At 52.1% G+C, this 26,002-nt stretch overlaps 3 protein-coding genes and 4 non-coding genes across 11 annotated transcripts in view; 5 read left to right on the forward strand and 2 right to left on the reverse strand.

Annotated features, from left to right (window-relative positions):
• Nucleotides 1–11,202, reverse strand: part of tecpr2 (tectonin beta-propeller repeat containing 2) — a 30,782-nt gene extending 19,580 nt beyond the window's left edge. Inside the window, exons 1-10 of one of the 3 annotated variants that reach the window (XM_061250577.1) lie at nucleotides 10,913–11,196; nucleotides 9,902–10,210; nucleotides 9,263–9,391; nucleotides 8,555–8,686; nucleotides 6,498–6,655; nucleotides 5,848–6,154; nucleotides 3,280–3,412; nucleotides 1,798–2,211; nucleotides 735–1,339; nucleotides 37–220 (exon numbers count right to left, since the gene is read on the reverse strand). In XM_061250577.1, coding sequence (XP_061106561.1) covers nucleotides 37–220; nucleotides 735–1,339; nucleotides 1,798–2,211; nucleotides 3,280–3,412; nucleotides 5,848–6,154; nucleotides 6,498–6,655; nucleotides 8,555–8,686; nucleotides 9,263–9,391; nucleotides 9,902–10,120 — 2,281 coding nt within the window. In that variant the 5' untranslated portion in view covers nucleotides 10,121–10,210; nucleotides 10,913–11,196. Of the gene's footprint in view, nucleotides 1–36; nucleotides 221–734; nucleotides 1,340–1,797; nucleotides 2,212–3,279; nucleotides 3,413–5,847; nucleotides 6,155–6,497; nucleotides 6,656–8,554; nucleotides 8,687–9,262; nucleotides 9,392–9,901; nucleotides 10,211–10,907 lie in introns of all 3 variants that reach the window. The other 2 variants (XM_061250582.1, XM_061250583.1) reach the window with 2 other exon arrangements.
• Nucleotides 11,203–12,278: 1,076 nt separating this feature from the next.
• On the forward strand, nucleotides 12,279–15,703 carry cinp (cyclin dependent kinase 2 interacting protein). The gene is made up of 5 exons (XM_061250589.1): nucleotides 12,279–12,451; nucleotides 12,688–12,859; nucleotides 13,074–13,206; nucleotides 13,305–13,434; nucleotides 13,964–15,703. The coding sequence occupies exons 1-5, from the start codon at nucleotides 12,445–12,447 to the stop codon at nucleotides 14,164–14,166; spliced, it is 645 nt and encodes a 214-aa protein (XP_061106573.1). The 5' UTR covers nucleotides 12,279–12,444; the 3' UTR covers nucleotides 14,167–15,703.
• On the reverse strand, nucleotides 15,353–24,138 carry znf839 (zinc finger protein 839). Of its 3 annotated transcripts, XM_061250586.1 has the most exons (9): nucleotides 23,104–24,138; nucleotides 20,967–21,848; nucleotides 20,030–20,176; nucleotides 19,586–19,678; nucleotides 18,837–18,989; nucleotides 17,074–17,190; nucleotides 16,877–16,982; nucleotides 16,296–16,615; nucleotides 15,353–15,531 (listed from the first exon to the last, which is right to left on the reverse strand). In XM_061250586.1, exons 1-9 carry the CDS (start codon nucleotides 23,926–23,928, stop codon nucleotides 15,454–15,456), a joined length of 2,721 nt encoding a protein of 906 aa, XP_061106570.1. In that variant the 5' UTR covers nucleotides 23,929–24,138; the 3' UTR covers nucleotides 15,353–15,453. The 3 variants fall into 3 exon arrangements, with proteins under 3 accessions (XP_061106570.1, XP_061106569.1, XP_061106568.1); XM_061250585.1 differs by having other exon boundaries at nucleotides 15,449–16,615; nucleotides 20,967–21,845; XM_061250584.1 differs by having other exon boundaries at nucleotides 15,450–16,615.
• A 408-nt stretch (nucleotides 24,139–24,546) lies between these two features.
• On the forward strand, nucleotides 24,547–24,618 carry trnaa-ugc (transfer RNA alanine (anticodon UGC)). The gene has a single exon. It is a non-coding gene; the product is annotated as a tRNA-Ala (tRNA).
• Nucleotides 24,619–24,985: 367 nt separating this feature from the next.
• On the forward strand, nucleotides 24,986–25,057 carry trnaa-cgc (transfer RNA alanine (anticodon CGC)). The gene has a single exon. It is a non-coding gene; the product is annotated as a tRNA-Ala (tRNA).
• A 385-nt stretch (nucleotides 25,058–25,442) lies between these two features.
• trnaa-ugc (transfer RNA alanine (anticodon UGC)) lies at nucleotides 25,443–25,514 on the forward strand. Its single transcript has one exon. It is a non-coding gene; the product is annotated as a tRNA-Ala (tRNA).
• A 406-nt stretch (nucleotides 25,515–25,920) lies between these two features.
• Nucleotides 25,921–25,992, forward strand: trnaa-cgc (transfer RNA alanine (anticodon CGC)). The gene has a single exon. It is a non-coding gene; the product is annotated as a tRNA-Ala (tRNA).
• The last annotated feature ends 10 nt before the right edge of the window (nucleotides 25,993–26,002 follow it).

Below are 26,002 nucleotides of genomic sequence, written 5' to 3' on the forward strand. Positions count from 1 at the left end.
CTGGGTATTTTAGATACTGCCCCCTCCCTTCCGTACCTGAGGGAGACACTGCCACCTGCTGGACGTTGTCCTCGAAGCGCTGCCAGTGCAGAGAGCTGTTGGGCAGGGCGCTGCAGAACAGGCTGCCCCTCAGGTCCAGACACCACACACAGCGCTCCGTCACCACCAGGCTCAGGATGCCACAGCCGGGCCCCGCGTAGTCCATCCAGCTCTCAGCCAGCTGGAGAGAGACAGCGCCCCCTACTGTTACCAACATAGCGCTGCCATTATACAGCACTCACAACATTACATTTTCAGCATTTGGCAGATGCTCTTATCCAGAGCGACTTACAGTTGATTAGATTAAGCAGGAGACAATCCTCCCCTGGAGCAATGCAGGGTTAAGGGCCTTGCTCAAGGGCCCAAGGGCTGTGCGGATCTTATTGTGGCTACACTGGGATTAGAACCACCGACCGTGCCTGTCCCAGTCATGTACCTTCACCACTACGCTACAGGCCGCCCTCAACCATATGCGCCGGTGTCATACGGCGTCATTGCTGCACTGGTGTGATGCAGAGTCATTGCTGCACAGCTCTTTAGCAGAAGTGGGGTTACCTGCACAGCTCTTTAGCAGAAGTGGGGTTACCTGCACAGCTCTTTAGCAGAAGTGGGGTTACCTGCACAGCTCTTTAGCAGAAGTGGGGTTACCTGCACAGCTCTTTAGCAGAAGTGGGGTTACCTGCACAGCTCGTTACCTGGTGTGATTTGTGGGCGCGGCCCTGGTCGTGGGGGGCGTTGCCGGGGTGTGAGGGGTGGAGGTGCGGTGCGGTGCCCAGGCTGCCGGTGGAGGCGGAGTGGGGCGCGCCGTGGGCGTAGATATCCTCCTCATCGCTGGAGGCGGAGAGATCGGCCTCCGGGGGACAGCGGGGCAGGGGCTCCTCTTCTGCCACGCCCTCCGCCTCTGCCTCGCCCTCTTCAGCCTCCTCCTCTTCCTCTTCCTCGCCCTGCTCGGCTGCAGCCTGCATGTAGGCGAAGGTGCACTGCAGGAGGGAGTCCACGTCCGGGGTCACGACCTCAGAGGGCGGAGTCACCAGCTCCGTGGGCGGGGTCACCAGCTCCGGGGGCGGGGTCACCAGCTCCGGGGGCGGGGTCGCCGGTATGACGGGCGGGGTGGGTGTGGTGTCGAGGGCGGGGTCGGGCGAGGTCAGCAGGGTGAAGGGGTCGTTGCCGTGGGAATCTCCGCTGATGGAGTCGCTGCTGTGCAGGTCCAGACTGCTGCCCATGGGGCTGGTGCCCCCCCCATCCTGACTGAACACCCCCTCTGACCAGCTACTGTGCGCCGAGAGCCTGTTACCACTCTCTGCACACACACACACACACACACACACACACACAACATCAACAACCTGCCAACAGTCAGCTGTAGAGGCTGGAGAGTAACCATGACAATGTACCACCATGACCTCTACATGACCACTGTGACCTCTCCATGACCCATATAACCCCTGTGTAACCTCTCCATGACCTCTACAAGACCCACATGACCACTGTGACCTCTCCATGACCTGTATAACCCCTGTGTAACCTCTCCATGACGTCTACAAGACCCACATGACCAGTGTGACCTCTCCATGACCTGTATAACCCCTGTGTGACCTCTACATTACCCACTTAACACCTGTGACCCCTGTGCAACCCCTGTGTGACCCCATGTGACCTGTATGATCTGCACAGTATCCAATAACCTCTGTGTGACCTATGTGAGGCCTATCTGCCCATGTGACCCCTGCGTGACCCCTGCGTGACCCCTGGCCTCACCCTGCCGGTGGCGCCTGCCCCTCTTCTTGACCTTGATGGCTTTGACCACCAGCTCCTGCTGCAGCTCGTCGGGCGTGAGGGCGCTGTAGCGGGAGGACAGGTCCGAGTGCTCGCTGGCAGGCGGCAGGCCCAGGGCGCTGTCCCACGACGTCACCGAACTACTGCGGCTGCGCGGGTCACAGCCAATCACATCCAGCTTCTCCAGCACCATCCCCCCGCCCTCCGCCACCTCCTCGCCCACCTCCTCGCCCATCTCCTCGCCAGGCTCCGCCCCCGGCTCCTCCCCACGCCCCTCCTGCTCGCTGATGATGGCCATGGTCCTGATTGGCTGGGCCGTTTCCACGGCGCCGGTGGGCGGGAGCACCATGGTGGGGGTGGTGAGGGGGGACGAGAGGCGCAGTGACAGGTCAGACACTGGAGGGAGGGGGGGCGGTGGGGGACAGGTACAGGTGGGACTTTAGAGATTACAGGGCACAGACCATCACTACAGCATGTCACTACACTTCTTCATCATTCACAGTTACGATTAGCGTGAAGCAGACTATCACGTAGCAGAGTATCACGTAGCAGAGTAGTGGCTCGCGGATTAGCAGTAGTGGCTAGCGGATTAGCAGTAGTGGCTAGCGGATTAGCAGTAGTGGCAAGCATATTAGCAGTAGTGGCTAGCGGATTAGCAGTAGTGGCTAGCGGATTAGCAGTAGTGGCTAGCGGATTAGCAGTAGTGGCTAGCGGATTAGCAGTAGTGGCTAGCGGATTAGCAGTAGTGGCTAGCGGATTAGCAGTAGTGGCAAGCATATTAGCAGTAGTAGCTAGCGGATTAGCAGTAGTGGCTAGCGGATTAGCAGTAGTGGCTAGCGGATTAGCAGTAGTGGCTAGCGGATTAGCAGTAGTGGCTAGCGGACTAGCAGTAGTGGCTAGCGGATTAGCAGGCAGTGGATTGGTGGGTAATAAGTGGGTATCGGTTCGTAGTTTTTAGTGGCGGGGAGCAGAGTGGCGGGTAATGATAAGCGGGTATCAGTTAGCATATTAGCAGGTAGCAGGATTAGAGGTTAGCAGAGTAGAGGGTTGGTGGATAGAGGAGCAGCTAGCAGAGCAGTGGGTCATGATGAGCAGGTATCAGTGAGCGGTGATGATTGGTGGGTCATGATGAGCAGGTATCAGTGAGCGGTGATGATTGGTGGGTCATGATGAGCAGGTATCAGTGAGCAGTGATGATTGGTGGGTCATGATGAGCAGGTGTCAGTGAGCAGTGATGATTGGTGGGTCATGATGAGCAGGTATCAGTGAGCAGTGATGATTGGTGGGTCATGATGAGCAGGTATCAGTGAGCAGTGATGATTGGTGGGTCATGATGAGCAGGTATCAGTGAGCGGTGATGATTGGTGGGTCATGATGAGCAGGTATCAGTGAGCGTTGATGATTGGTGGGTCATGATGAGCAGGTGTCAGTGAGCAGTGATGATTGGTGGGGAGCAGGCCTCACGGTTGGGTGCCAGGCCCTCAGGGCGGGTGGCGATGCGGATGATGTCTCGATCGCCCTTCAGGATGAAGATCTCGTTCTCTGTGCAGGCGACCGACACGATGTCACCACAGCCTTCCATTCCGCCCACGATCGCCTACGGCAACGACAAACACAGGGAGGGGCTACATCAGGGGGAGGGGCTAGACCTCAGCACACCAGAAGACTGGAGAAATGAAATGACAGGAGAAATGGTGTCCTCTGCTTCCCTCCCTCCTCATAGATCATCACTAGTCATGGAACGCTGGTGTGAAATAGCAACAGTAACCATGGGTACGGGAACGCCATGGGGATGGGAACAATGGCGGCCATCTTCAGTGAGCTGTAACTAAGGGAAACATTTCCCTCACAACAATATGGCTGACTCATTCTTGTCTTCACCCGAACCCTATAGAACAGAGCCCTGTTCACCCTAACCCTATAGAACAGAGCCCAGTTCACCCTAACCCTATAGAACAGAGCCCTGTTCACCCTAACCCTATAGAACAGAGCCCTGTTCGCCCTAACCCTATAGAACAGAGCCCTGTTCACCCTAACCCTATAGAACAGAGCCCTGTTCACCCTAACCCTATAGAACAGAGCCCGGTTCACATATTTATGCTTCAAGTAAAAGCACAGTTTCATAAAGACGCCTTAAAAAGTACTTCACACTGGCAGCTTTACAAGACTGGGATAACCCTGGTTACAATGCGTGTGTGTGTGGGTGTGGTCAAGGGGAGTAATTATATACGGTGAAGTTGTGGTTACATAGAGTATCCTTATGGACGGGCTAGCTGTACCTGGGTGAGGTGGTCACCTGGGTGAGGCGGCTACCTGGTTTAGGCAGACCAGCAGGTACACGCTGTACTCGTAACAGGTGGGGTGTGGGTATAGAGGATGTGGGTATATAAGGTGTGGGTATAGAGGGTGTGGGTATATAAGGTGTGGGTATAGAGGGTGTGGGTATAGAGGGTGAGGGTATATAAGGTGTGGGTATAGAGGGTGTGGGTATAGAGGGTGAGGGTATATAAGGTGTGGTTATAGAGGGTGTGGGTATAGAGGGTGAGGGTATATAAGGTGTAGTTATAGAGGGTGTGGGTATATAAGTGGTGGTTATAGAGGGTGAGAGTATATAAGGTGTGGGTATAGAGGGTGTGGGTATAGAGGGTGAGGGTATATAAGGTGTGGTTATAGAGGGTGTGGGTATATAAGGTGTGGGTATAGAGGGTGAGGGTATAGAGAGTGTGGGTATATAAGGTGTAGGTATAGAGGGTGTGGGTATATAAGGTGTGGGTGTAGAGGGTGTAGGGTATAGAGGGTGTGGGAATAGAGGGTGTGGGTATAGAGGGTGAGGGTATATCAGGTGTAGGGTACCTGGTTCAGGCAGTCCAGCAGGTACACGCTGTACTCGTAACAGGTGGGGTGTGGGTATAGAGGGTGAGGGTATATAAGGTGTGGTTATAGAGGGTGAGGGTATATAAGGTGTGGGTATAGAGGGTGTGGTTATAGAAGGTGTGGGTATATAAGGTGTGGGTATAGAGGGTGTGGTTATAGAAGGTGTGGGTATATAAGGTGTGGGTATAGAGGGTGTGGGTATAGAGGGTGTAGGGTATAGAGGGTGTGGGTATAGAGGGTGTGGGTATAGAGGGTGAGGGTATATAAGGTGTGGGTATAGAGGGTGAGGGTATATCAGGTGTAGGGTACCTGGTTGAGGCAGTCCAGCAGGTACACGCTGTACTCGTAACAGGTGGGGTGTGGGTATAGAGGGTGTGGGTATAGAGGGTGATGGTATATAAGGTGTGGTTATAGAGGGTGTGGGTATAGAGGGTGAGGGTATATCAGGTGTAGGGTACCTGGTTCAGGCAGTCCAGCAGGTACACGCTGTACTCGTAACAGGTGGGGTGTGGGTATAGAGGGTGAGGGTATATAAGGTGTGGTTATAGAAGGTGTGGGTATATCAGGTGTAGGGTACCTGGTTCAGGCAGTCCAGCAGGTACACGCTGTACTCGTAACAGGTGGGGTGTGGGTATAGAGGGTGAGGGTATAGAGGGTGAGGGTATATCAGGTGTAGGGTACCTGGTTCAGGCAGTCCAGCAGGTACACGCTGTACTCGTAACAGGTGGGGTGTGGTTATAGAGGGTGTGGTTATAGAGGGTGTGGGTATAGAGGGTGATGGTATATAAGGTGTTGGTATAGAGGACGTGGGTATAGAGGGTGTGGGTATAGAGGACGTGGGTATAGAGGGTGTGGGTATAGAGGATGTGGGTATAGAGGGTGAGGGTATAGAGGGTGAGGGTATATCAGGTGTAGGGTACCTGGTTCAGGCAGTCCAGCAGGTACACGCTGTACTCGTAACAGGTGGGGTGTGGGTATAGAGGGTGTGGGTATAGAGGGTGAGGGTATAGAGGGTGAGGGTATATCAGGTGTGGTTATAGAGGGTGAGGGTATATCAGGTGTAGGGTACCTGGTTCAGGCAGTCCAGCAGGTACACGCTGTACTCGTAACAGGTGGGGTGTGGGTATAGAGGGTGAGGGTATATCAGGTGTAGGGTACCTGGTTCAGGCAGTCCAGCAGGTACACGCTGTACTCGTTCCAGCTCAGCAGCCAGCCGTGGTTCAGGAAGCAGCTCAGGACGCCCAGCTGCCTCTCAGGGGGGCGGTAGGCGCCGGTGGCGCGGGGGCGGGGGAACAGCTCAAAGAGGGGCGGGGCCTGGGCCAGCAGCTCCTTCAGCATGTGCGTCTCCTGCACCTCCCCCCGCACGTCCGCCCGCCACAACCGCAGCCCCGGCCGCGCCGCGTACACCTGCAGGTCACTCTGCTTACACAGCCCCACACGGAAACACGCTCCCAGCCTGCCAATGCTGCAACACACACACACACACACACACACACACACACGAGCTGTCAATCACTCCCACTGCTGCATCTCACACACACACGAGCTGTCAATCACTCCCACTGCTGCAACACACACACACACACACACACACACGAGCTGTCAATCACTCCCACTGCTGCATCTCACACACACACACACACACACACACACACACACACACACACACACACACACACTCACACACACACACACTCACACACACACACACTCACACACACACACACACACACACCCACGCACACACACGCAAACACTCAGACAGACACACACACACTCACACTTACACACACACACACACAGTGTACCTCTTGCGGGGCTTGGAGCCCAGCTGCTGGAGGCTCTGCTCCTGGGTGTAGTACATGATGCAGCGCTGCTGAGAGGAGACCAGCAGCACCTTCTGACTGTACTCCAACTGCACTATGGGATACGGCTCCTCCAGGAGCAGCACAGGACTGCACACGCCCTGAAACACACACACACAAACGCACACGCACACACGGTAAGAATACAAACAAGCACACTCTCTCTCTCTCTCTCTCTCTCTCACACACACACACACACACACACAGACACACAGACACACACACATGGTAAGAATACAAACATAAGCACACACTCTCACTCTCACTCTCTCTCACACTCTCTCTCTCTCTCTCTCTCTCTCTCTCTCTCTCTCACACACACACACACACACACACACACACAGACAGACACACAGACACACAGACACACAGACACACACACATGGTGGGAATACACACACAGGCACACAAATACACACACTCACCCCCCCACACACACACACACACTCATTTCACTCCAGTCCAAAGCTAAACCTTCCAGCTGCACCAAACTGCAGGGATTACACTGAACTACCCCATCACACTCACACTGCCCATCACACCCATCTCCCACTGAACTACACTACCCATCACACCCATCTCCCACTGAACTACACTGCCCATCACACCCATCCCCCACTGAACTACACTGCCCATCACACCCATCTCCCACTGAACTACACTGCCCATCACACCCATCTCCCACTGAACTACACTGCCCATCACACCCATCCCCCACTGAACTACACTGCCCATCACACCCATCTCCCACTGAACTACACTACCCATCACACCCATCTCCCACTGAACTACACTGCCCATCACACCCATCTCCCACTGAACTACACTGCCCATCACACCCATCCCCCACTGAACTACACTGCCCATCACACCCATCCCCCACTGAACTACACTGCCCATCACACCCATCTCCCACTGAACTACACTGCCCATCACACCCATCCCCCACTGAACTACACTGCCCATCACACCCATCTCCCACTGAACTACACTACCCATCACACCCATCTCCCACTGAACTACACTGCCCATCACACTCACACATTCCACTGCTCCCAGCTCAGGGCAGCAATAACTGACCAATATCCTTGAAAAACCATACCAACCAAAAGCCCCCCTCTCTGGACACAAAAGTAAAATAAGCAGCTGGTGTAAAGTCAAAATGACCTCTGTCAACAAAACACATTAACACTCAATAAAAACTTGAACAAAACAACAAACTTGTTGGACCTTCATTTTATCTGTCCTAATTTGAGGATCAGTGCTCTATTTCTCCACTGTGATTTCAGGCCTTGTCCTATAAACAGCCTCTCACTGAACCCTGGAGTCTGACGACCCCTGGTGGCCAGTATTGGAATTGCAGAGGTTGCCAAGACCCAGGATTATCTCTTTGAGATTATACATTAAACATGTGTGAAATATTTTGTGATATATTTTCAAAATTTTTCTCATATCAAAATGAATTACCTAATTCAGATGACTAATTTACATCTTTAATACCCCCAAGATTGTGTTAATATATGGATAATGTTACAAGTGATGCTTTTAAAATGAACAGAGCTGGCGATTCAGTTAGTCCGCATCAGTGTGGGGGTAATTCATCATTATCACTGAGGGGTATCAGGGTGGGGCAGGGGGTAATTAATCAGTATCAGTGTGGGGTATTGGGGAGTAATGAATCATCAGGGGGGTACCTGGAGGAGTCGGGGGGGGGCAGGGTATCTGGGGGTAATGGCTCAGGCAGTAAGAGCAGTCGTCTGGCAGTCGGAGGGTTGCCTGTTCTATGCCCGGCCCGGGCTGTGTCGAAGTGTCCCTGAGCAAGACACCTCACCCCCAAATGCTCCTGATGAGCTGGTCGGCGCCTTGCATGGCAGCCAATGGTGTGTGAGTGTGTGTATGAATGGGTGAATGAGAAGCATCAATTGTACAGCGCTTTGGATAAAGGCGCTATATAAATGCCAACCATTGACCATTTAGCAGCTGGCCGGGCGGCGGGGTACCTGGTCGAGGTCCACGGCGGAGAACACCACCCTCCCGCGGTCGTCCCCGGAGAACAGCTTCATGCCATTGGGGCTCCAGGACAGAGCGGTGATGGTGCTCTTGTGCAGACCAATCACGTCAAAGCGCCGCAGCTGGGACAGCAAACAGCCAATCAGTACACAGCTCTCTCGCACAGCCAGCGTGCGTGTGTATGTGTGGATGCGTGTGGTTGGTTGGCATTTTGTTTATATATTGTGTGTGTGTTTGTGGGTGTGAGTGTGCGCGTGTGCATGTGCACGTGAGTGTGTGTGTGTGTGTGTGAGTGCGTGTGCGTGTATGTGTGCGTGTGCGTGCGTGTGCGTGCGTGTATATGTGTACATGTGTGTAATATTATGTGCGTGTGCGTGTGCGTGCGTGTGCGTGTGCAGGGCGGCCTGTAGCGTAGTGGTTAAGGTAAGTGACTGGGACACGCAAGGTCGGTGGTTCTAATCCTGGTGTAGCCACAATAAGATCCGCTCAGCCATTGGGCCCTTGAGCAAGGCCCTTCACCCTGCATTGCTCCAGGGGAGGATTGTCTCCTGCTTAGTCTAATGAACTGTACATCACTCTGGATAAGAGCGTATGCCAATAATGTAATGTAATGTAATGTAATGTGTGTGCGTGTGCGTGTGCGTGTGCGTGTGCGTGTGCGTGTGCGAGAGAGTGACAGGTGCACAGGTGTGTCCCACCTGCTTGTTCCGGCCGGGTAGGGGAGAGACGAGCTGGAACAGAGCCACACGCCCTGACGCCGTGCCGACCGCCACCAGGTCATCAAAACAGCTGAGCAGCTTCACCGCCGTGATGGGCTCTGACTTACCCTGCGCGCACACGCACACACACACACACCGCACACACACAGGGACAGACATACACACACACACACACACACACACACAGGGAGAAACACACAAGCACACACATACACAGGGACAGACATACACACAGGGAGAAACACACAAGCACACACATACATACATACATACATACACACACACACGTACAGAGAAACGCATGCATAACCATAGACACACGCAGAATCACACACGAGTGTGCACGTGCATTCAGACACACACAGGAAAAAAATCAATTCAAAAGAAAGTCTTGTTATCTGACTTTCTTATTTAAAGACCACAAATACTTGTTGCTCCTACAAAGTTATTCAATTCCATTTTATTTGTATAACGCTTGTAGAGAGGCTTTGTGACAGTCCTCCGTTTGGAATCAGAGATGATTGAAAACACTGAACGAATGACATGAACGCACAGAAAACAGTCTCCACGCCCTGACCCCTGACCCCTGACCAGGCGCTGGTCCCCGGCTCCACGCACCTCCAGGTTGTACTTGTTCATGTGTCCGAGTCGCCGGCAGTACAGGTACAGCATGCCGATGCTGCTGCCGACCGCGATGTAGTCGCTGCTGGCGTCCAGCGCGGTCAGGTACACCAGCACGGAGCGGAAGCCCTTCTGTACCTTCGCAGGGATGGAGTTCAGCAGGTAGTACAGTGGGCAGAACTCCTTCAGGACCGGCGGGGCGGTGTGGGCAGCCATGGCACGGCGAGGGCGGACGGGCGGGCGGGGCTGGGACGCCAACGTCAGTCCGTTATTATCATATGGGATTACACCTGCTAGCAATGGGAGCTAAAACACACAAATCTCAGTTAGCTGCTTGCATACGCCCCGACTATTGTAAGCCAGCATATTGGAAATAAAAATCACTCGTTTCACTAGATAGCTAGCTATAACATTAGCGATGTGCGCTAGCGAGATCCTGCTAACTTAGCCGTTAAGCACAACGCATTCTGATTGTCATATTGAGGAAATAGATAACCTTGGACATCGATAGCGTATCTGTACTGCAATCTAGCAAGGCTCTCTGACACGCTTTGCGCTGGGTGTTGACACTGACAGGACCGACACCAGACAGCCGCTTAACGGTGCCAGCTCTTTAGCAAGAAACGGAAGCTTGTAAGGTTCTGCACAATTAACGGTATCTTCACATCTCGTCAGCTAACTTAAAATTTAGCTTGTTGATATCTTCATCGTATTACTCAGATCAGTCATGCATAATTTCATCAGCACATCCGCGGACTGCACGCTTACAACATCAAGATCAACGTGACGTTAAGTTAATAAGTCCTGGCTATATTATAACTCATGACACATACGGTAGCTAATGCTAGACAGCTAGCTATCTGGCTGTTCCTTTATCCGATATTATTCAGAGAACGCCAAGTTAGCAAGCGCTAGGGTGCTAACGTTAGCTACACAGCTCCCGTTCTAAGCACAAAAGCTAGCTAATAAATAAATAGCTCTGGGAAAACAAGCAGCTGGGCACCTTACATTGAGAACAAGTCCCTTCTCTCACGGAACAACAAGGATGTCCATTTACCGACACCGAGGTGTTAAGATGTCGCCACACAGATATGGAGCTATAACAGTAAATATCGATATTAAAGGAGTTAAACTGGTTAATTATTTCCCAGCTGTATGCATCTCTCTTTCCCCAGACGGCAACATCGCTCCCAAAAGCTCCACAGTCTGAATGCTGACACCCGGAAATGACGTACACTACAGGGACAAGGTTCTTTTGCGCTGCAAACGCAATGCGACTGTGGGCGTGGTTTAGAGGTTTGACCGTATTTTCATAGCTCCTGATTGGACGATCCCCCTAATGGTCCTGTTGACCTCTAGTTGCGGTCTGAATCCGCACGTCTACGGTCGAGACCCGATTCAGAGACGAATAACCGCGTAGAATCATTCAGCTTTGCTCTTCGGATGACTTGCTTATTTCTATTAAAACTACCTTCGAATGATCTTCAGAGACTTATCGCCATTGAGCATGATATCGATATCCTGCCATTTTATATGTTATTTTTAAGAATATGGTAAACTTGTCTGCCCTATGAAACAATTTGCAAAGGAAGGGTGTATCCGTTTCCAGGCTAATTTAAACAGTGAAAAGGAGATGCTCCCTTTACGGCTCAATCTGACTCAGAGAAGCAGGCCGAGGCTCACACCACGTACATTAACATCCTGTCCTGTTTTTCCAATAATTTATTTGAGCAATATTTTACTCAATCACTAAAAGCTGTAGCCAACTGCATTTGCTTTGTTCTGGTATTACAAAGCAGTCGATAGCCTTTCCTGCCCTTGTTCCAGATGGCCAGCCTGATAAATGAGGTTAATTACATGATCCCTTTTATTGGCAAACTGACAATATCACAAGTAACTTTGCAAATGCACTTGTTTTTTTTGTTTTTTGAAAACCATTTTGGTCGTAAAATTGTTTTCATTTATAAAACTTAGGCCTGCACGCACGCTTTTTAAAGATTTTTAGCTTTTTCCAAAGCATATTGAGTCAATTGCACTGTGCTAAACTGAAGTTTAATTATCAGGTTTAATCCTAGACCACAGAACTGCATGACAACTGTAACAGCTATCCAAATTAGTGAGATAAGGTTTTGTTGTAAAATAACGATCCCATTTTAATGCAATTCTGTAGTCTAGATATATACACCAACATATACATAAACGCAGCAACTGTCCCATATAATTTATTAGTTTTGTTTTCTGAGAATAAATTATTTCCCAGTCATCGCATCGCTCTTTTATTCAAGATTACTGTAAAATGAAACGATTTCTGTCGTCACATCCGCGACTAATAAAACTACAGGATTGGCCGAACACGGACCAATTAGAACGCGAGTTCCCAAACAGTTCTTTGTCATGTAACTAGCCAAGCAAAGGAAACACACGCTTGTCATAACATGTGCTTCTTAGTTCTTTAACTGTGTGGAGTGCGTAACAACTGGACATAAATACTGTACACAGCCGAGTTAAATGTTTAGAGATTAGCCACGGATTCTGAGATTATGGAAGGTAGAGTTTCCATTTGGCTGCTATAGTATTCGTTTTGTTTTCCGAAATTCAATAGCTAGCCAACTGGCTAAAGCTAAGTCGTTGTGTTGTGGTTGCAACCCAGCTACACCGGCTATTCGAGCTACTTTAGTTCGTTATCTATTTCTAGGTGTGGTTTCTCATGCATACATTACGTTACCGAGAGATTTGTAAAGTAGGCCAACAGCTAACGTTGCGATATGATGCATTTCCCCTAGCCAAAAGTCCCGGCGTCTCTGCATCAGGTAGGAAACCGGTCGTGAGCGGAAGCGCGCGGAAACTGAAGGACAACGCAGCGGACTGGCACAACTTGATAATGAAATGGAACCGACTGAACGACGACGGATCCACGATCGCAAACCAAATTGTGAACTTAAAGTTGAGCAAAGAGTAAGTCAGAGTGTGAATCCAATGCATCCCTACTGAAAAAAACATCCGGTAGCTGGTTGGCCAGTTCAGACCAACTCCCAGCCTAACATGGTTTGGCCAGCTCAGTCTGTTTTGAAACAGCGTGTGCAACTGTGAGAAGGAAGGTGTTCTTTGAGCTTTACCCACACATAAAACGCCCCCGTTCTCCTCCCACTGTGTGCTTATCTGACCTCAGGTCGGTGAAGGAGGCGGTCGTTGCCGGAGAGGATGACCAAACCCCCATCACTCGACACACAGCAAGCGCGTCTGCAATCGGCTCAGAGCTGGAGGATAGGTGTTTTGCCTTGACGGCCATTTTGGAGAAGATGGTGAGCTGTAATGTCATCAAGATACTAAATATTATTAAGACTTGTTAAAGACAAACAAAAAATATAATTCCTTGAATCTCTTATTGTTCCATGTTAAGGCTCACCTTGTATCCAAAATGGAAAAGCTGGCCTCTTCAACGAAAGGTGTGTGTGAGCTCCAGGAGTTTCAGCTGGAGCACACAGGTGTGTGCACACCTCTGTTCCACACCTGGGCAGCCTCACACTTTGGTGAGTGCACGGCGGAATACCTGTTGCGACCGTACCAGTGCTGGGATATGTGCCTCTGTACAAGGATCAGTGTGAGGTGTTTAATGAACCACTGCCCATCTGCCAAAGCCATTTCCATGGCAACATCTTGGTCCATAAGTATTTGGACAGCTACACAATTTTAGTTGCAATTCCTGGATGGTTCACTGCATATGGAGTGAAATGAACATTTGATTATTATACGAATTAATATATTATTATGAACTTTATTTTAGCTGATTTATCTCAAAACCAGTATGAAATATAAACTATTCATTCATATAATACGGTTGATTTCAGTGTAACTGGTCAAATATGGCAGTTGCTCCACCTTTTGGTCAATGGGTATGAGACTGTTCGAGATAAAACTTACGTTTTGGTTACAAATAAGGAATAATAGCAAGAGAAAATGAATTTATATTTGCAGTGTTCTCTGCCTTAAAGGTACAGATCTTTCCTGACTTTAGGAGCGGAACATGTCCTAACGAGGGTTCTCTCCCTCTCCCTCCAGAGGATGTGTCCTCCCTGCTCCTGCGGGCCTACAGGGAGGAGCTGGCTCTGAAGGAGGTGATCGTGGGGGAGCTGGCTCACACCTCCAGCGCTGACCTGGCGCTGGTGTACCTGTCCTGCTGGCTGTACCAGCCCTACCTGGAGCCCAGCACCGCACTGCAGCTGGAGAGCCTGCTGCTGGAGACAGGGCACAGGGTGCTGTGAACACACACACACACACACACACACACACACACACACACACACACACACACTCACACACACTCACACACACACTCACACACACACACACACACACTCACACACACACTCACACACACTCACACACACACACACACACACACACACACACACACACTCACACACACTCACACACACTCACACTCACACTCACACACACACTCACACACTCACACTCACACACACACACACACACACACACTGCTGCTGGAGACAGAGCACAGGGTGCTGTGAACACACACACACACACACACTCACACTCACTCACACTCACACACTCACACACACACACACACTCACACTCACACTCACACTCACACTCACACTCACACTCACACTCACACACACACACACACACACACACACACACTGCTGCTGGAGACAGAGCACAGGGTGCTGTGAAGACACACACACACACACACACACACACACACACACACACACACACACACACACACACACACACACACACACACTCACACACACACACACTCTCTGCAGCTACCTGGAGCTCTACATTTGCACAACTCTAAGCTCTGCAGGGCTCTGGACTCTGGAAAGCGCCCCTGGGGGCGGGATATAACTGGACTGTTCCATCGCCCTGGGGGCGGGGTATACCTGGACTGTTCCATCGCCCTGGGGGCGGGGTATAACTGGGCTGTTCCATCGCCCTGGGGGCGGGATATAACTGGACTGTTCCATCGCCCTGGGGGCGGGGTATACCTGGACTGTTCCATCGCCCTGGGGGCGGGGTATAACTGGGCTGTTCCATCGCCCTGGGGGCGGGGTATAACTGGGCTGTTCCATCGCCCTGGGGGCGGGGTATAACTGGGCTGTTCCATTGCCCTGGGGGTGGGGTATAACTGGGCTGTTCCATCGCCCTGGGGGCTGGAGGGTCAGTCAGCCAGAATGACCGTCTCGTTGCTCACCAGCGCCCCCTCTGGTCAGTCAGGGGGCCACGGTCTGCCTCCTGAGGACAACGGGAGGACTGCAGTGTGAGAGAGAGCCGCCAATGTTAGCCTGCGATGCAGAGGGGAGCGATGCAGAGGGGAGCGCTGCAGAGGGGAGCGCTGCAGAGGGGAGCGATGCAGAGGGGAGCGCTGCAGAGGGGAGCGATGCAGAGGGGAGCGCTGCAGAGGGGAGCGATGCAAAGGGGAGCGCTGCTGGCCTCCACTGACCCTGCGGCCGGGATGACAGCCGTGAACACGGGGAGACGCCTGGACTTCCGTCGTCATAGCGATCGAGACCGTGTCATTTTTCGCAGTGTAAGAGGTGAAGAGTAAATGAATTGCCACTGAGGTCATCAGAGGGAGATCTGGTACCATGAGTCTGTGTAGAAACAACACCACACTGTGTTAAAATAATATTATAGAAGTTTAATTTCCCTTCAAAATGTAGTTTAAGGTATTATGTATTTTCCCAGAAATTGGGGTGCATGTTACAACCAGCATTTGTAACATTACAAAAGTAATAAAAATACTGCAACACGTGTTTTTCTTTTTTTAAATCTGTTTTTTTTAAACACTTATATTTTTATGTACATATGAACATGTGTGCTGACAGCTTAAGGAAGGGGTTTGTGGAAAAACTTCAAAAAGGTTTTTATACAAATATTCAAAGGATGCTGGAACTACAAAAATAAGAAGTGTGGAGTTCTTTTTGTTTTTTGGTGGTCGAGTGTTGGACACAGCTGGGATTTGGGGGTGTGGGTGGGGGGGTCAGGGATGGGTTTCGGACACCAGCACCCCCTCAGGCTGCACCCCCATGTCGATACCCAGCAGCGCCTGCACCGTCTCCAGGGGAACGGTCTCCAGGGGAATGGAGTCTGGGGTGCGGATGTGCATGGTGGTGCCATCAGCGCTGGTCACTATGACGATGCGTTCGGAGGCCAACGTACCCCCTGGCAAGATTAGCCCCTCCTCCGTCTGGATGTAGACCTGCTGCTGCACCTCCTCCTGCACAGTGTCCCCAAATCTCACAGCCTCAACCTCCTGTACAGTGTCCCCAAATCTCACAGCCTCAACCTCCTCCTGTACAGTGTCCCCAAATCTCACCTCCTCAACCTCCTCCTGCACAGTGTCCCCTAAACTCACCTCCTGGGGCACAGCGTCCCTTAAAGTCACAGGGCCTGTGGAGGCAGCCTGCTGAGCATGCTCAGTTGGGCCAGGCTGCTGTGTAACAAGGTGGATCTGCGCATGCTCAGTTTGGCTACTGGCTCTGTAGGTGTGGTCTAGAGGCACCACATCCATCTGATCTGCCATGTGACAGCCATTCAGCTCCGCCCCCTTGCCCGGCCCCGCCCCTGCTGTGTGTGAGGGGGCGGGGCCAGTCTCCTCTGCTCTGATGTGGGTCTGCGGCGGGGGGGACCCCAGGGGGGTCTGGGGGTCCGAGGAACCTGGGGATGAGACCGCATCTGTGGAGGGAACAGGAGAAGCTCACCTGTGAGCTCAAGACTCCAGAGCCAAATCTCCACAAGTTCAGTAAAAGGGGGAGATTTGATTGAGGCTTTTAAAGGTTGCACATTATGGAAAATGACCTTTCCCTTCCTATGTGGATTATAAAGGAGTTGAAGGTGTTATAAAAACACTGACAGTATCAAAAACGCACAGTCCCCGAATAAATCCACACAAAGTGATATTATTTAGAGGCTCAGAAGCTGCTGTTGCAGGCTCACCTGCAGCAGGGGGAAGGGTGCGGTTCTGGCGGTGGAATGTTCCGTTTGGTTCGGTGCCAGAGAGATCGGCTTTGAAGCGCTTTGCTGGGGGCAGGGTTTTACACTCCTGGGGGAGACAGACAGGAAGTGCGTTTAAAGAGCACTGATCCACATCCTCTGCGCCTGCGGCACCCCACACGCAGCAGGGCTGACCCTACCTCTCTTGGGCCGGTGTTTTTTGGGGGTGGGTCACCTTGCTGGGGTGCGGAGAGCGTTTCGGACGGGGCAGTCTTTAACCTGGTCACCAGGTCTCCCAGGCCCAGCGACTCACACACCTGCAGCAGACACGCAGAGCGTTACCCGGGAAACGCAAACCGAAACCAAACCTACCCCACACATATACCCCATCCCTCCACTACCCCACACATATACCCCATCCCTCACCACTACCCCACACATATACCCCATCCCTCACCTCTACCCCACACATATACCCCATCCCTCACCTCTACCCCACACATATACCCCATTGCTCACCTCTACCCCACACATATACCCCATCCCTCACCACTACCCCACACATATACCCCATCCCTCCACTACCCCACACATACACCCCATCCCTCACCTCTACCCCACACATATACCCCATCCCTCACCACTACCCCACACATATACCCCATCCCTCACCTCTACCCCACACATATACCCCATCCCTCACCACTACCCCACACATATACCCCATCCCTCACCTCTACCCCACACATATACCCCATCCCTCACCACTACCCCACACATATACCCCATCCCTCACCTCTACCCCACACATATACCCCATCCCTCACCACTACCCCACACATATACCCCATCCCTCCACTACCCCACACATACACCCCATCCCTCACCTCTACCCCACACATATACCCCATCCCTCACCTCTACCCCACACATATACCCCATCCCTCACCTCTACCCCACACATATACCCCATCCCTCACCTCTACCCCACACATATACCCCATCCCTCCACTACCCCACACATACACCCCATCCCTCACCACTACCCCACACATACACCCCATCCCTCACTACCCCACACATATACCCCATCCCTCCTCTACCCCACACATATACCCCATCCCTCACCACTACCCCACACATATACCCCATCCCTCACCTCTACCCCACACATATACCCCATCCCTCACCTCTACCCCACACATATACCCCATCCCTCACCTCTACCCCACACATATACCCCATCCCTCACCTCTACCCCACACATATACCCCATCCCTCACCTCTACCCCACACATATACCCCATCCCTCACCACTACCCCACACATATACCCCATCCCTCACCTCTACCCCACACATATACCCCATCCCTCACCTCTACCCCACACATATACCCCATCCCTCACCTCTACCCCACACATATACCCCATCCCTCACCTCTACCCCACACATATACCCCATCCCTCACCTCTACCCCACACATATACCCCATCCCTCACCACTACCCCACACATATACCCCATCCCTCCACTACCCCACACATACACCCCATCCCTCACCTCTACCCCACACATATACCCCATCCCTCACCACTACCCCACACATATACCCCATCCCTCACCTCTACCCCACACATATACCCCATCCCTCACCACTACCCCACACATATACCCCATCCCTCACCTCTACCCCACACATATACCCCATCCCTCACCTCTACCCCACACATATACCCCATCCCTCACCACTACCCCACACATATACCCCATCCCTCACCTCTACCCCACACATATACCCCATCCCTCACCTCTACCCCACACATATACCCCATCCCTCCACTACCCCACACATATACCCCATCCCTCCTCTACCCCACACATATACCCCATCCCTCAACTACCCCACACATATACCCCATCCCTCCACTACCCCACACATATACCCCCCAGGGTGCGTTCGTACCTGTGGGTCTCGGACGTCCAGCACAGGGAGGGCCGCTGGGCCGGGGGGGACACTGAAACGGTCCTGTGCCATCTTCTTCACCTGCGCGTGCAGCTGCTCAAACTCACGGTACACGTCTGAGAACTGGGGCCTGCTGGGATGCCCCTTTTCCACCTGCATGGGTACACGCCATCATATACCACTGCAACATTATATACCAGTATCACTGCACAACATTATACACCACTAAATACCATTATATGCCCTCATATAACATCATATACCACTGCAACATTATATACCAGTATCACTGCACAACATTATATACCACTGCAACATTATACACCACTAAATACCATTATATACCCTCAGATAACATCATATACCACTGCAACATTATATACCAGTATCACTGCACAACATTATATACCACTGCAACATTATACACCACTTAACACCATTATATACCCTCATATACCATTACATACCATCATATGCTGTTTTATACGATTGCATTCCAACATTATATACCATCATTTACAATTATATACCATTATATGCCATGTAAACCATAAACACATCTAATCTTTGAGGTCCAATAGTGAGGCCTGCTGCAGCCCTTGCTGTGTGTGTGTGTGTGTGCGTAAATATATATATGTGTGTACGTGTGTGTGTGTGTGTGTGTGTGTGTGTGTGTAAATATATATATATGTGCGTGTGTGTGTGTGTGTGTGTGTGTGTGTGTGTGTGTATACATGTGTTTGCAGCACCTTGACCAGCAGGAACTCCCAGAGGGTCATGACCCTGGCCAAGCGAGGAAGAACCATCTCCATCAGCTCCTCATCATCACACACCTGCAGCACCTACAACACGAAACCGGAAATAACAGCTAATAACACAACATTCAGGCTGCCCTCAGCTACAGCTCTCTACAGGTGCACTCAGGTACAAGTGAGCTGAGCTACAGGTGAGATACTCAGCTATACAGGTAAGGTGCAGGTACAGGTGTGTTGTACAGGTGAGCTCAGGTGCAGGTGTGTTGTGCAGGTGTGTTGTGCAGGTGAGCTCAGGTGCAGGTGTGTTGTACAGGTGAACTCAGGTGCAGGTGTGTTGTACAGGTGTGTTGTACAGGTCAGCTCAGGTGCAGGTGTGTTGTACAGGTCAGCTCAGGTACAGGTGTGTTGTGCAGGTGAGCGGTTTGCTCAGGCTCTCACCTCCTTCAGGCGTGCTCTCCTCTGGGGGGGCAGCAGGGCCCCCAGGCTCTTGGGGGGTCTCCCCGGCTTGCGCCTCCGGGCGGGGCGTGCTGCAGGCCGGGGGTGCCCCCCTCTCCCTTTGGGCCTCCCCGGGGCGGGCAGCAGGGCCTGGAGAGAGGAACGGAGAACAGCTCAAATACTGAGCCCTCAGCAGCACCCGACCGCCCCTCAGAACAGCACTCTGAACTCATTTACTCAAGCTCATACAGCAGGAGCTAAAGGACTACAAATACCACAATGCCATCTGCCCTGCAGGCCAGGCACTCAAATCAGGCTTCACTTCCTGATCACCTTTTTATTTACCATTAAAATGTTTATGTGTAAAAAAAAAAGACCTGAAAAACCATACTGCACAGCGTAGACCCCCAGCAGCCCGGCTTCAGAGCTGGCCACTCGGCCCCTTGTCACAGGAGTTCCCCAGGGCTCAGTCCTCGGCCCCCTCCTCTTCTCCATCTACACTAGATCCCTCAGCCCTGTTATCATACTACTATTATGCGATTGTTACAGCTAGCTGATAGTTGCTCCCTCCATTTCTCGATTTCTCCATCACCTACACCAAACCAAGTTACTAGTTCCCCAGCAATTAGTTAAAAAAACGCAAAAAAGAATTGATTAAACAAAATTCTATTATGATTTTGTCCAGTTCAACGGTTGCTAAGTTGGCCATGGAAGCCACTTCTCTTGCTGCATTCATGTTAAGTATAGGTTTTACTGAAAGGTCAGAAGAGAAACTGTAATGACCTTTCTGCTGAATCTGTGTATTAAACTCAAATACACAGGTTTAACTACCGACTGCTGGGCATCAGTGAGTACAGAATCATTGTTAATGTTTCTTTTGATTTGCCAATTATCAGCGCACACACACACGCATGCACGCACACACACACTCACACCTTACCTTCTCCCTCTGTGCTGTGGCGTCTGTGGTTGCCCCGGGAACAGGCTGTGTAGTATTTGTGGTGATCTGATTGGTAGCTGTGGAGGCGCTGTGTCCAGTCTGTGCCGCGGGGGGCGTGTCCGTTGGGGGCGGAGCCTGCGCAGGGCCGGGGCCTGTGGGCGGGGCAGGGGCAGGCCCCGCCTCCCTGTGGGCGGGGTTGAGTCTGTAGTGGCGGGCGAGCCCCCCCAGGCCGATGTAGGCCTTCTCACAGCGGGGGCACTGGAAGCTGCGGGGGCTGAGGTACACACCGAGACCCCCCGCCGCGCCCTGCTTCCCCGCCCCCGCCCCGTCCCCCTCCCCCGCCCCCTCCTCCTCCACGCTGATCTCGGAGTAGTCGTCGGAGTCGGACTGCCGGCCGTCCGCCAGGTCCTCGGTCTTGATGAACTTGTAGTCCTTCACCTTGTGCTTGGGGGGGCGGGAGACGCGCCCGGACCGCGTCTGCACCTTCTGGGGCCGGCGGCTCTTCTGCCGCTCCCGCCCCTTCTGCTCGGGGGGGCCCGGGGCGCGGGGCGGGGCGGGGGCGGGGCCGCGGGCGGGGCAGGGGCGCGGGGCTCGGCCGTTCACAGGGGCCGTCTGCAGGGGCACTTTGTGGAGCACGGGGACGGCCAGGGGGGCGGGTCTCTGCTGCAGCAGCAGCTGGATGGGCGGGTCCCCGGGATTGGTCAGGAGGTACTGCTGCTGCCCAATCACAGGGGTGATGTGGATGATCTGGGGGCTGGACACGCCCACTTTAGGAGTGGGGGCCCTCTGCTGGATGAGGGCCAGAGGGGGCTGGGCAAGGGTGGGCGTGGCTCCCTGCGAAGAGGGCGGGATCGGCACCTGGATCCGGATCGACTCCAGCTGCTGGAGAGACAGCTGGGATTAGAAGGGTCTCATAGCAACAACCAATCACAGGCTAGATATATCCAACAGGATTCAAAGCAACCAATCAGAGAGCTTCCAATTCAAAAATACTATTACAGGTATTCTCAGCAATCGCAGACCAATGCATGCTGGTCCACCGCACTAACCAGGTCAGCCCCAGGGACCTTCAGCCATATTCAGGAATATGTGTGGTCTAGATTTGGCCCTTCAGCTAAACTAAAACACTGTAATCGATACGAAATTAACACAAATACTCAAACACCCATCTAGCCAATATTTTTAAAATACATGTGTATTCAATCAATCAGCATATGTCGAAATAAACATCTATTTACCACATTTACCCCCACACACCTAGCACACTCAGTCCCCCACACACACACCTAGCACACTTAGTCCCCCATAGACTTAGCACACAGGTAACCCCACACACCTAGCACACTCAGTCCCCCACACACCTAGAACACTCAGTCCCCCACACACCTAGCACACAGGTAACCCCACACACCTAGCACACTCAGTCCCACACACACCTAGCACACTCAGTCCCACACACACCTAGCACACTCAGTCCCCCACACACCTAGCACACTCAGTTCCCCACACACTTAGCACACAGGTAACCCCACACACACACCTAGCACACTCAGTCCCACACACACCTAGCACACTCAGTCCCAGACACTTAGCACTCGGTCCCACACACAGCTAGCACACTCAGTCACACACACTCCTAGCACACTCAGTCCCACACACTCCTAGCACACTCAGTCCCACACACACCTAGCACACTCAGTCCCACACACACCTAGCACACTCAGTTCCCCACACACTTAGCACACAGGTAACCCCACACACACACCTAGCACACTCAGTCCCAGACACTTAGCACTCGGTCCCACACACACCTAGCACACTCAGTCCCACACACACCTAGCACACTCAGTCCCACACACACCTAGCACACTCAGTCCTCCACACACCTAGCACACTCAGTCCTCCACACACCTAGCACACTCAGTCCCAGACACTTAGCACTCGGTCCCACACACACCTAGCACACTCAGTCCCACACACACCTAGCACACTCAGTCCCACACACACCTAGCACACTCAGTCCCCCACACAGCTAGCACACTCAGTCCCCCACACACTTAACACACAGGTAACCCCACACACCTAGCACACAGGTAACCCCACACCTAGCACACTCAGCCCAGGTAATCCCACGCACCTTTTTCTGGATGAGGCGCGTGCCGTTATGGGACTGGTTCTGCTGCAGCGCCACTTGCTTAGCGACGTTCTGCAGCTGCAGCGACGCGTTCTGCACGACGCACAGCGGGGCCGGCCGGACCGTGGCGTCCTGCACTGGGCTCCCCGTCGCCAGCACGCAGCCCGCCGGCAGGGTAATGCAGGTGGGCGGCTGCTCCTGGCGTTGGGATGGGGGTGGCTCCACCTGGGCGGCGGACTGTTGGGACCGACTGACCTGATCAATGACCTGTTGCAGTTCACTGGGCGCCAGCGCTGCACCGTGGGGGAAATTAGACGTTGGTGGTCGCGGCTGCTGGAACAGACGGGCGGCTTCATTCTCCGTTACCTCCACAAGCTGCTGCTGGGCTAACTGCTCCACCAGCTGCCGCTGTTCCTCCGCCGTTAAGCCCGTACCTTCCACAAAGCTACCGTCCGGCTGCACGTAAATAATGGTGGTTGTAGCTGACGATGAACTGTCCACAAGCTCGCTGTTCACGGTGGAGAAATCCGCCGTGGTGACCGTCTCGATACCAGGCGTTTCGACGAAAGACGTTATGATGTTGCGTTCTGCCCCCTCTGCTAATGCTACAGAGCCCTGAAAATACTCCTGAATAACGGAGTTTTCTGCGGTGTCTTTCACGGTCGAAGTTAGTTCCCCACTGCTGCTGTTGGCGTTGTGCGTGTTCTCCGGCACGGCCGGGTCCTCACGGTGCTCCAGCCCCGCCACACAGTGCACCGGAGCCGCGCTGGAACACTCTCCCTCCCCGGCCTCAGCTGTCATGTTGCTTTCATCCTCCTTGTCCGCCATTTTGATTGGAGTAAACGTCCAGGCAGGAAGAGTTACTAGCAAAACAAAGTAAATCTCGGTCGATTTTTTTTCCACGCCAACGTCGTTAAAACGAGAGGTGCAGAAAAAGGGACTATGTGTGCGAATATTAATTGAAAATGTGTGAAAATGACGATGTAACTATTCCTATCGCAGCTTTTTTAAAACGTCACGGGAGGTTGTGGCGTTAAAGCGAAGTTTGTAGTGACCTGTGATTGGACGAAAGCACTGCCATTCATACCGTTCCTGCCCTCTATTTCAGCCAATCAACCACGATCTCCCTCATGCAGGACTGGAGGGCGGGAAAGTATGGGTCACTTTTTGGGACATCTGACTCGGCACGCGCAGCTTTTGAAGCGATTCCAAAAAAAACATTTTGTTGTTTGGAGTGCGATCACTAAACTCAGTCAGTAACAGATTAATACAGGGACTGCCGCCTTGTTACTGGACGAATTTAGTTAATTCAGCCTGACCAAGAAGTGTCTAGATTGCGCAAAGAGTTTCCATCTTAATCAGGTAAAGATGTGTGATGGTTTGTGACATTGGCGTCAGAGCTGAGCTCATTCAGACCTGAGAGACATACGAATCCGTTTTCTATATGGGGATGTAGCTCAGTGGTAGAGCGCATGCTTTGCATGTATGAGGCCCAGGGTTCAATCCCCTGCATCTCCAGCTTTTCCCGTTGCTCCTCCGCAGCTTCCAGTTTCCAGTTTCTTGGTAAAAAAACAATCTTCGTGAAGGAACTCAGCGCCCATCTGCTCAAACCAGTAATGGACAGCGCGTGTATGGAACAGATAAATTAAGGACGTTCATGTGGTGAAATATAATCTATTTCTTTGTAAAAACACTTTTCGTGCAAACAAAGAAAAGTAGTTATTTCGTAAAGTATCGAGTACAATCGGGATTTTAAAAACGTATATTGTAAGTTGTGTTGTATGCACGTTTTTTATTCTTGTTTTCATTGAATTGTTGTATCTTGAACGTGACACCCTGGTAAAAGAGTATTGTTCTCTAGTGTGATAGCCTGAACAAAGAGGCAGGGGATGTAGCTCAGTGGTAGAGCGCATGCTTCGCATGTATGAGGTCCTGGGTTCAATCCCCAGCATCTCCAACTCTTTAATTTGGGCAAACACATTTTCTGCAGCTCTTCAAACACCATGTTTGTTTGACTATTGTGCCAGAGCTGAGGTTCAGTGTTGGTTCTTGTAGACGATGTGTCTTGTGTTGTAAAATCAGCACCCTTTGTGAACCAGGTGAGGTGAGTTAACTGTGTAATCAACTTCTCCAAGTGATTAAGTGCTCAACAAAGAAAACCTGAAACACCAAGTTTGTTTGTCCATTGAGCTGTTGGTTCATGTCGTGTGTGTGGGGTCATGTATGTAATGTGACTTGTGTTGTAGGGGATGTGGGGTCATGTGTGGGGGTGTGGGGGATGTGTGGGGTGGTGTGTGGGGGATGTGTTTTGTGTGTGGGGTCGTGTTGGGCTCATGCAGTCAGGGGATGTAGCTCAGTGGTAGAGCGCATGCTTTGCATGTATGAGGTCCTGGGTTCAATCCCCAGCATCTCCAACTCTTTAATTTGGGCAAACACATTTTCTGCAGCTCTTGAAACACCATGTTCGTTTGACTATTGTGCCAGAGCTGAGGTTCAGTGTTGGTTCTTGTAGACGATGTATCTTGTGTTGTAAAATCAGCACCCTTTGAGAATCAGGTGAGGTGAGTTAACTGTGTAATCAACTTCTCCAATTGATTAAGTGCTCAACAAAGAAAACCTGAAACACCATGTTTGTTTGTCCATTGAGCTGTTGGTTCATGTCGTGTGTGTGGGGTCATGTACGTAATGTGACTTGTGTTGTAGGGGATGTGGGGTCATGTGTGGGGGTGTGGGGGATGTGTGGGGTGGTGTGTGCGGGATGTGTTGGATGTGTGGTCGTGTGGGGGATGTGTGTGGGGTCGTGTTGGGACCATGCTGTCAGGGGATGTAGCTCAGTGGTAGAGCGCATGCTTCGCATGTATGAGGTCCTGGGTTCAATCCCCAGCATCTCCAACTCTTTAAT

The sequence above is a fragment of the Conger conger genome, chromosome 1 (genome assembly GCF_963514075.1).
Source record: "Conger conger chromosome 1, fConCon1.1, whole genome shotgun sequence".
NCBI lineage: Eukaryota > Metazoa > Chordata > Actinopteri > Anguilliformes > Congridae > Conger > Conger conger.

Bases quoted from the DNA above. Each gene is read 5' to 3' on its own strand.
- cinp (XM_061250589.1), top strand. The intron at 12,860-13,073 runs GTAAGTCAGAGT...ATCTGACCTCAG, and splicing joins AACTTAAAGTTGAGCAAAGA to GTCGGTGAAGGAGGCGGTCG. The intron at 13,207-13,304 runs GTGAGCTGTAAT...TTCCATGTTAAG, and splicing joins CGGCCATTTTGGAGAAGATG to GCTCACCTTGTATCCAAAAT.
- znf839 (XM_061250584.1), bottom strand. From the start codon at position 23,928: ATGGCGGACAAGGAGGATGAAAGCAACATGACAGCTGAGGCCGGGGAG. The intron at 21,849-23,103 runs GTGCGTGGGATT...CTGTCTCTCCAG, and splicing joins CGCGCCTCATCCAGAAAAAG to CAGCTGGAGTCGATCCGGAT. The intron at 17,191-18,836 runs GTACGAACGCAC...TGTCTGCTGCAG, and splicing joins TGGACGTCCGAGACCCACAG to GTGTGTGAGTCGCTGGGCCT.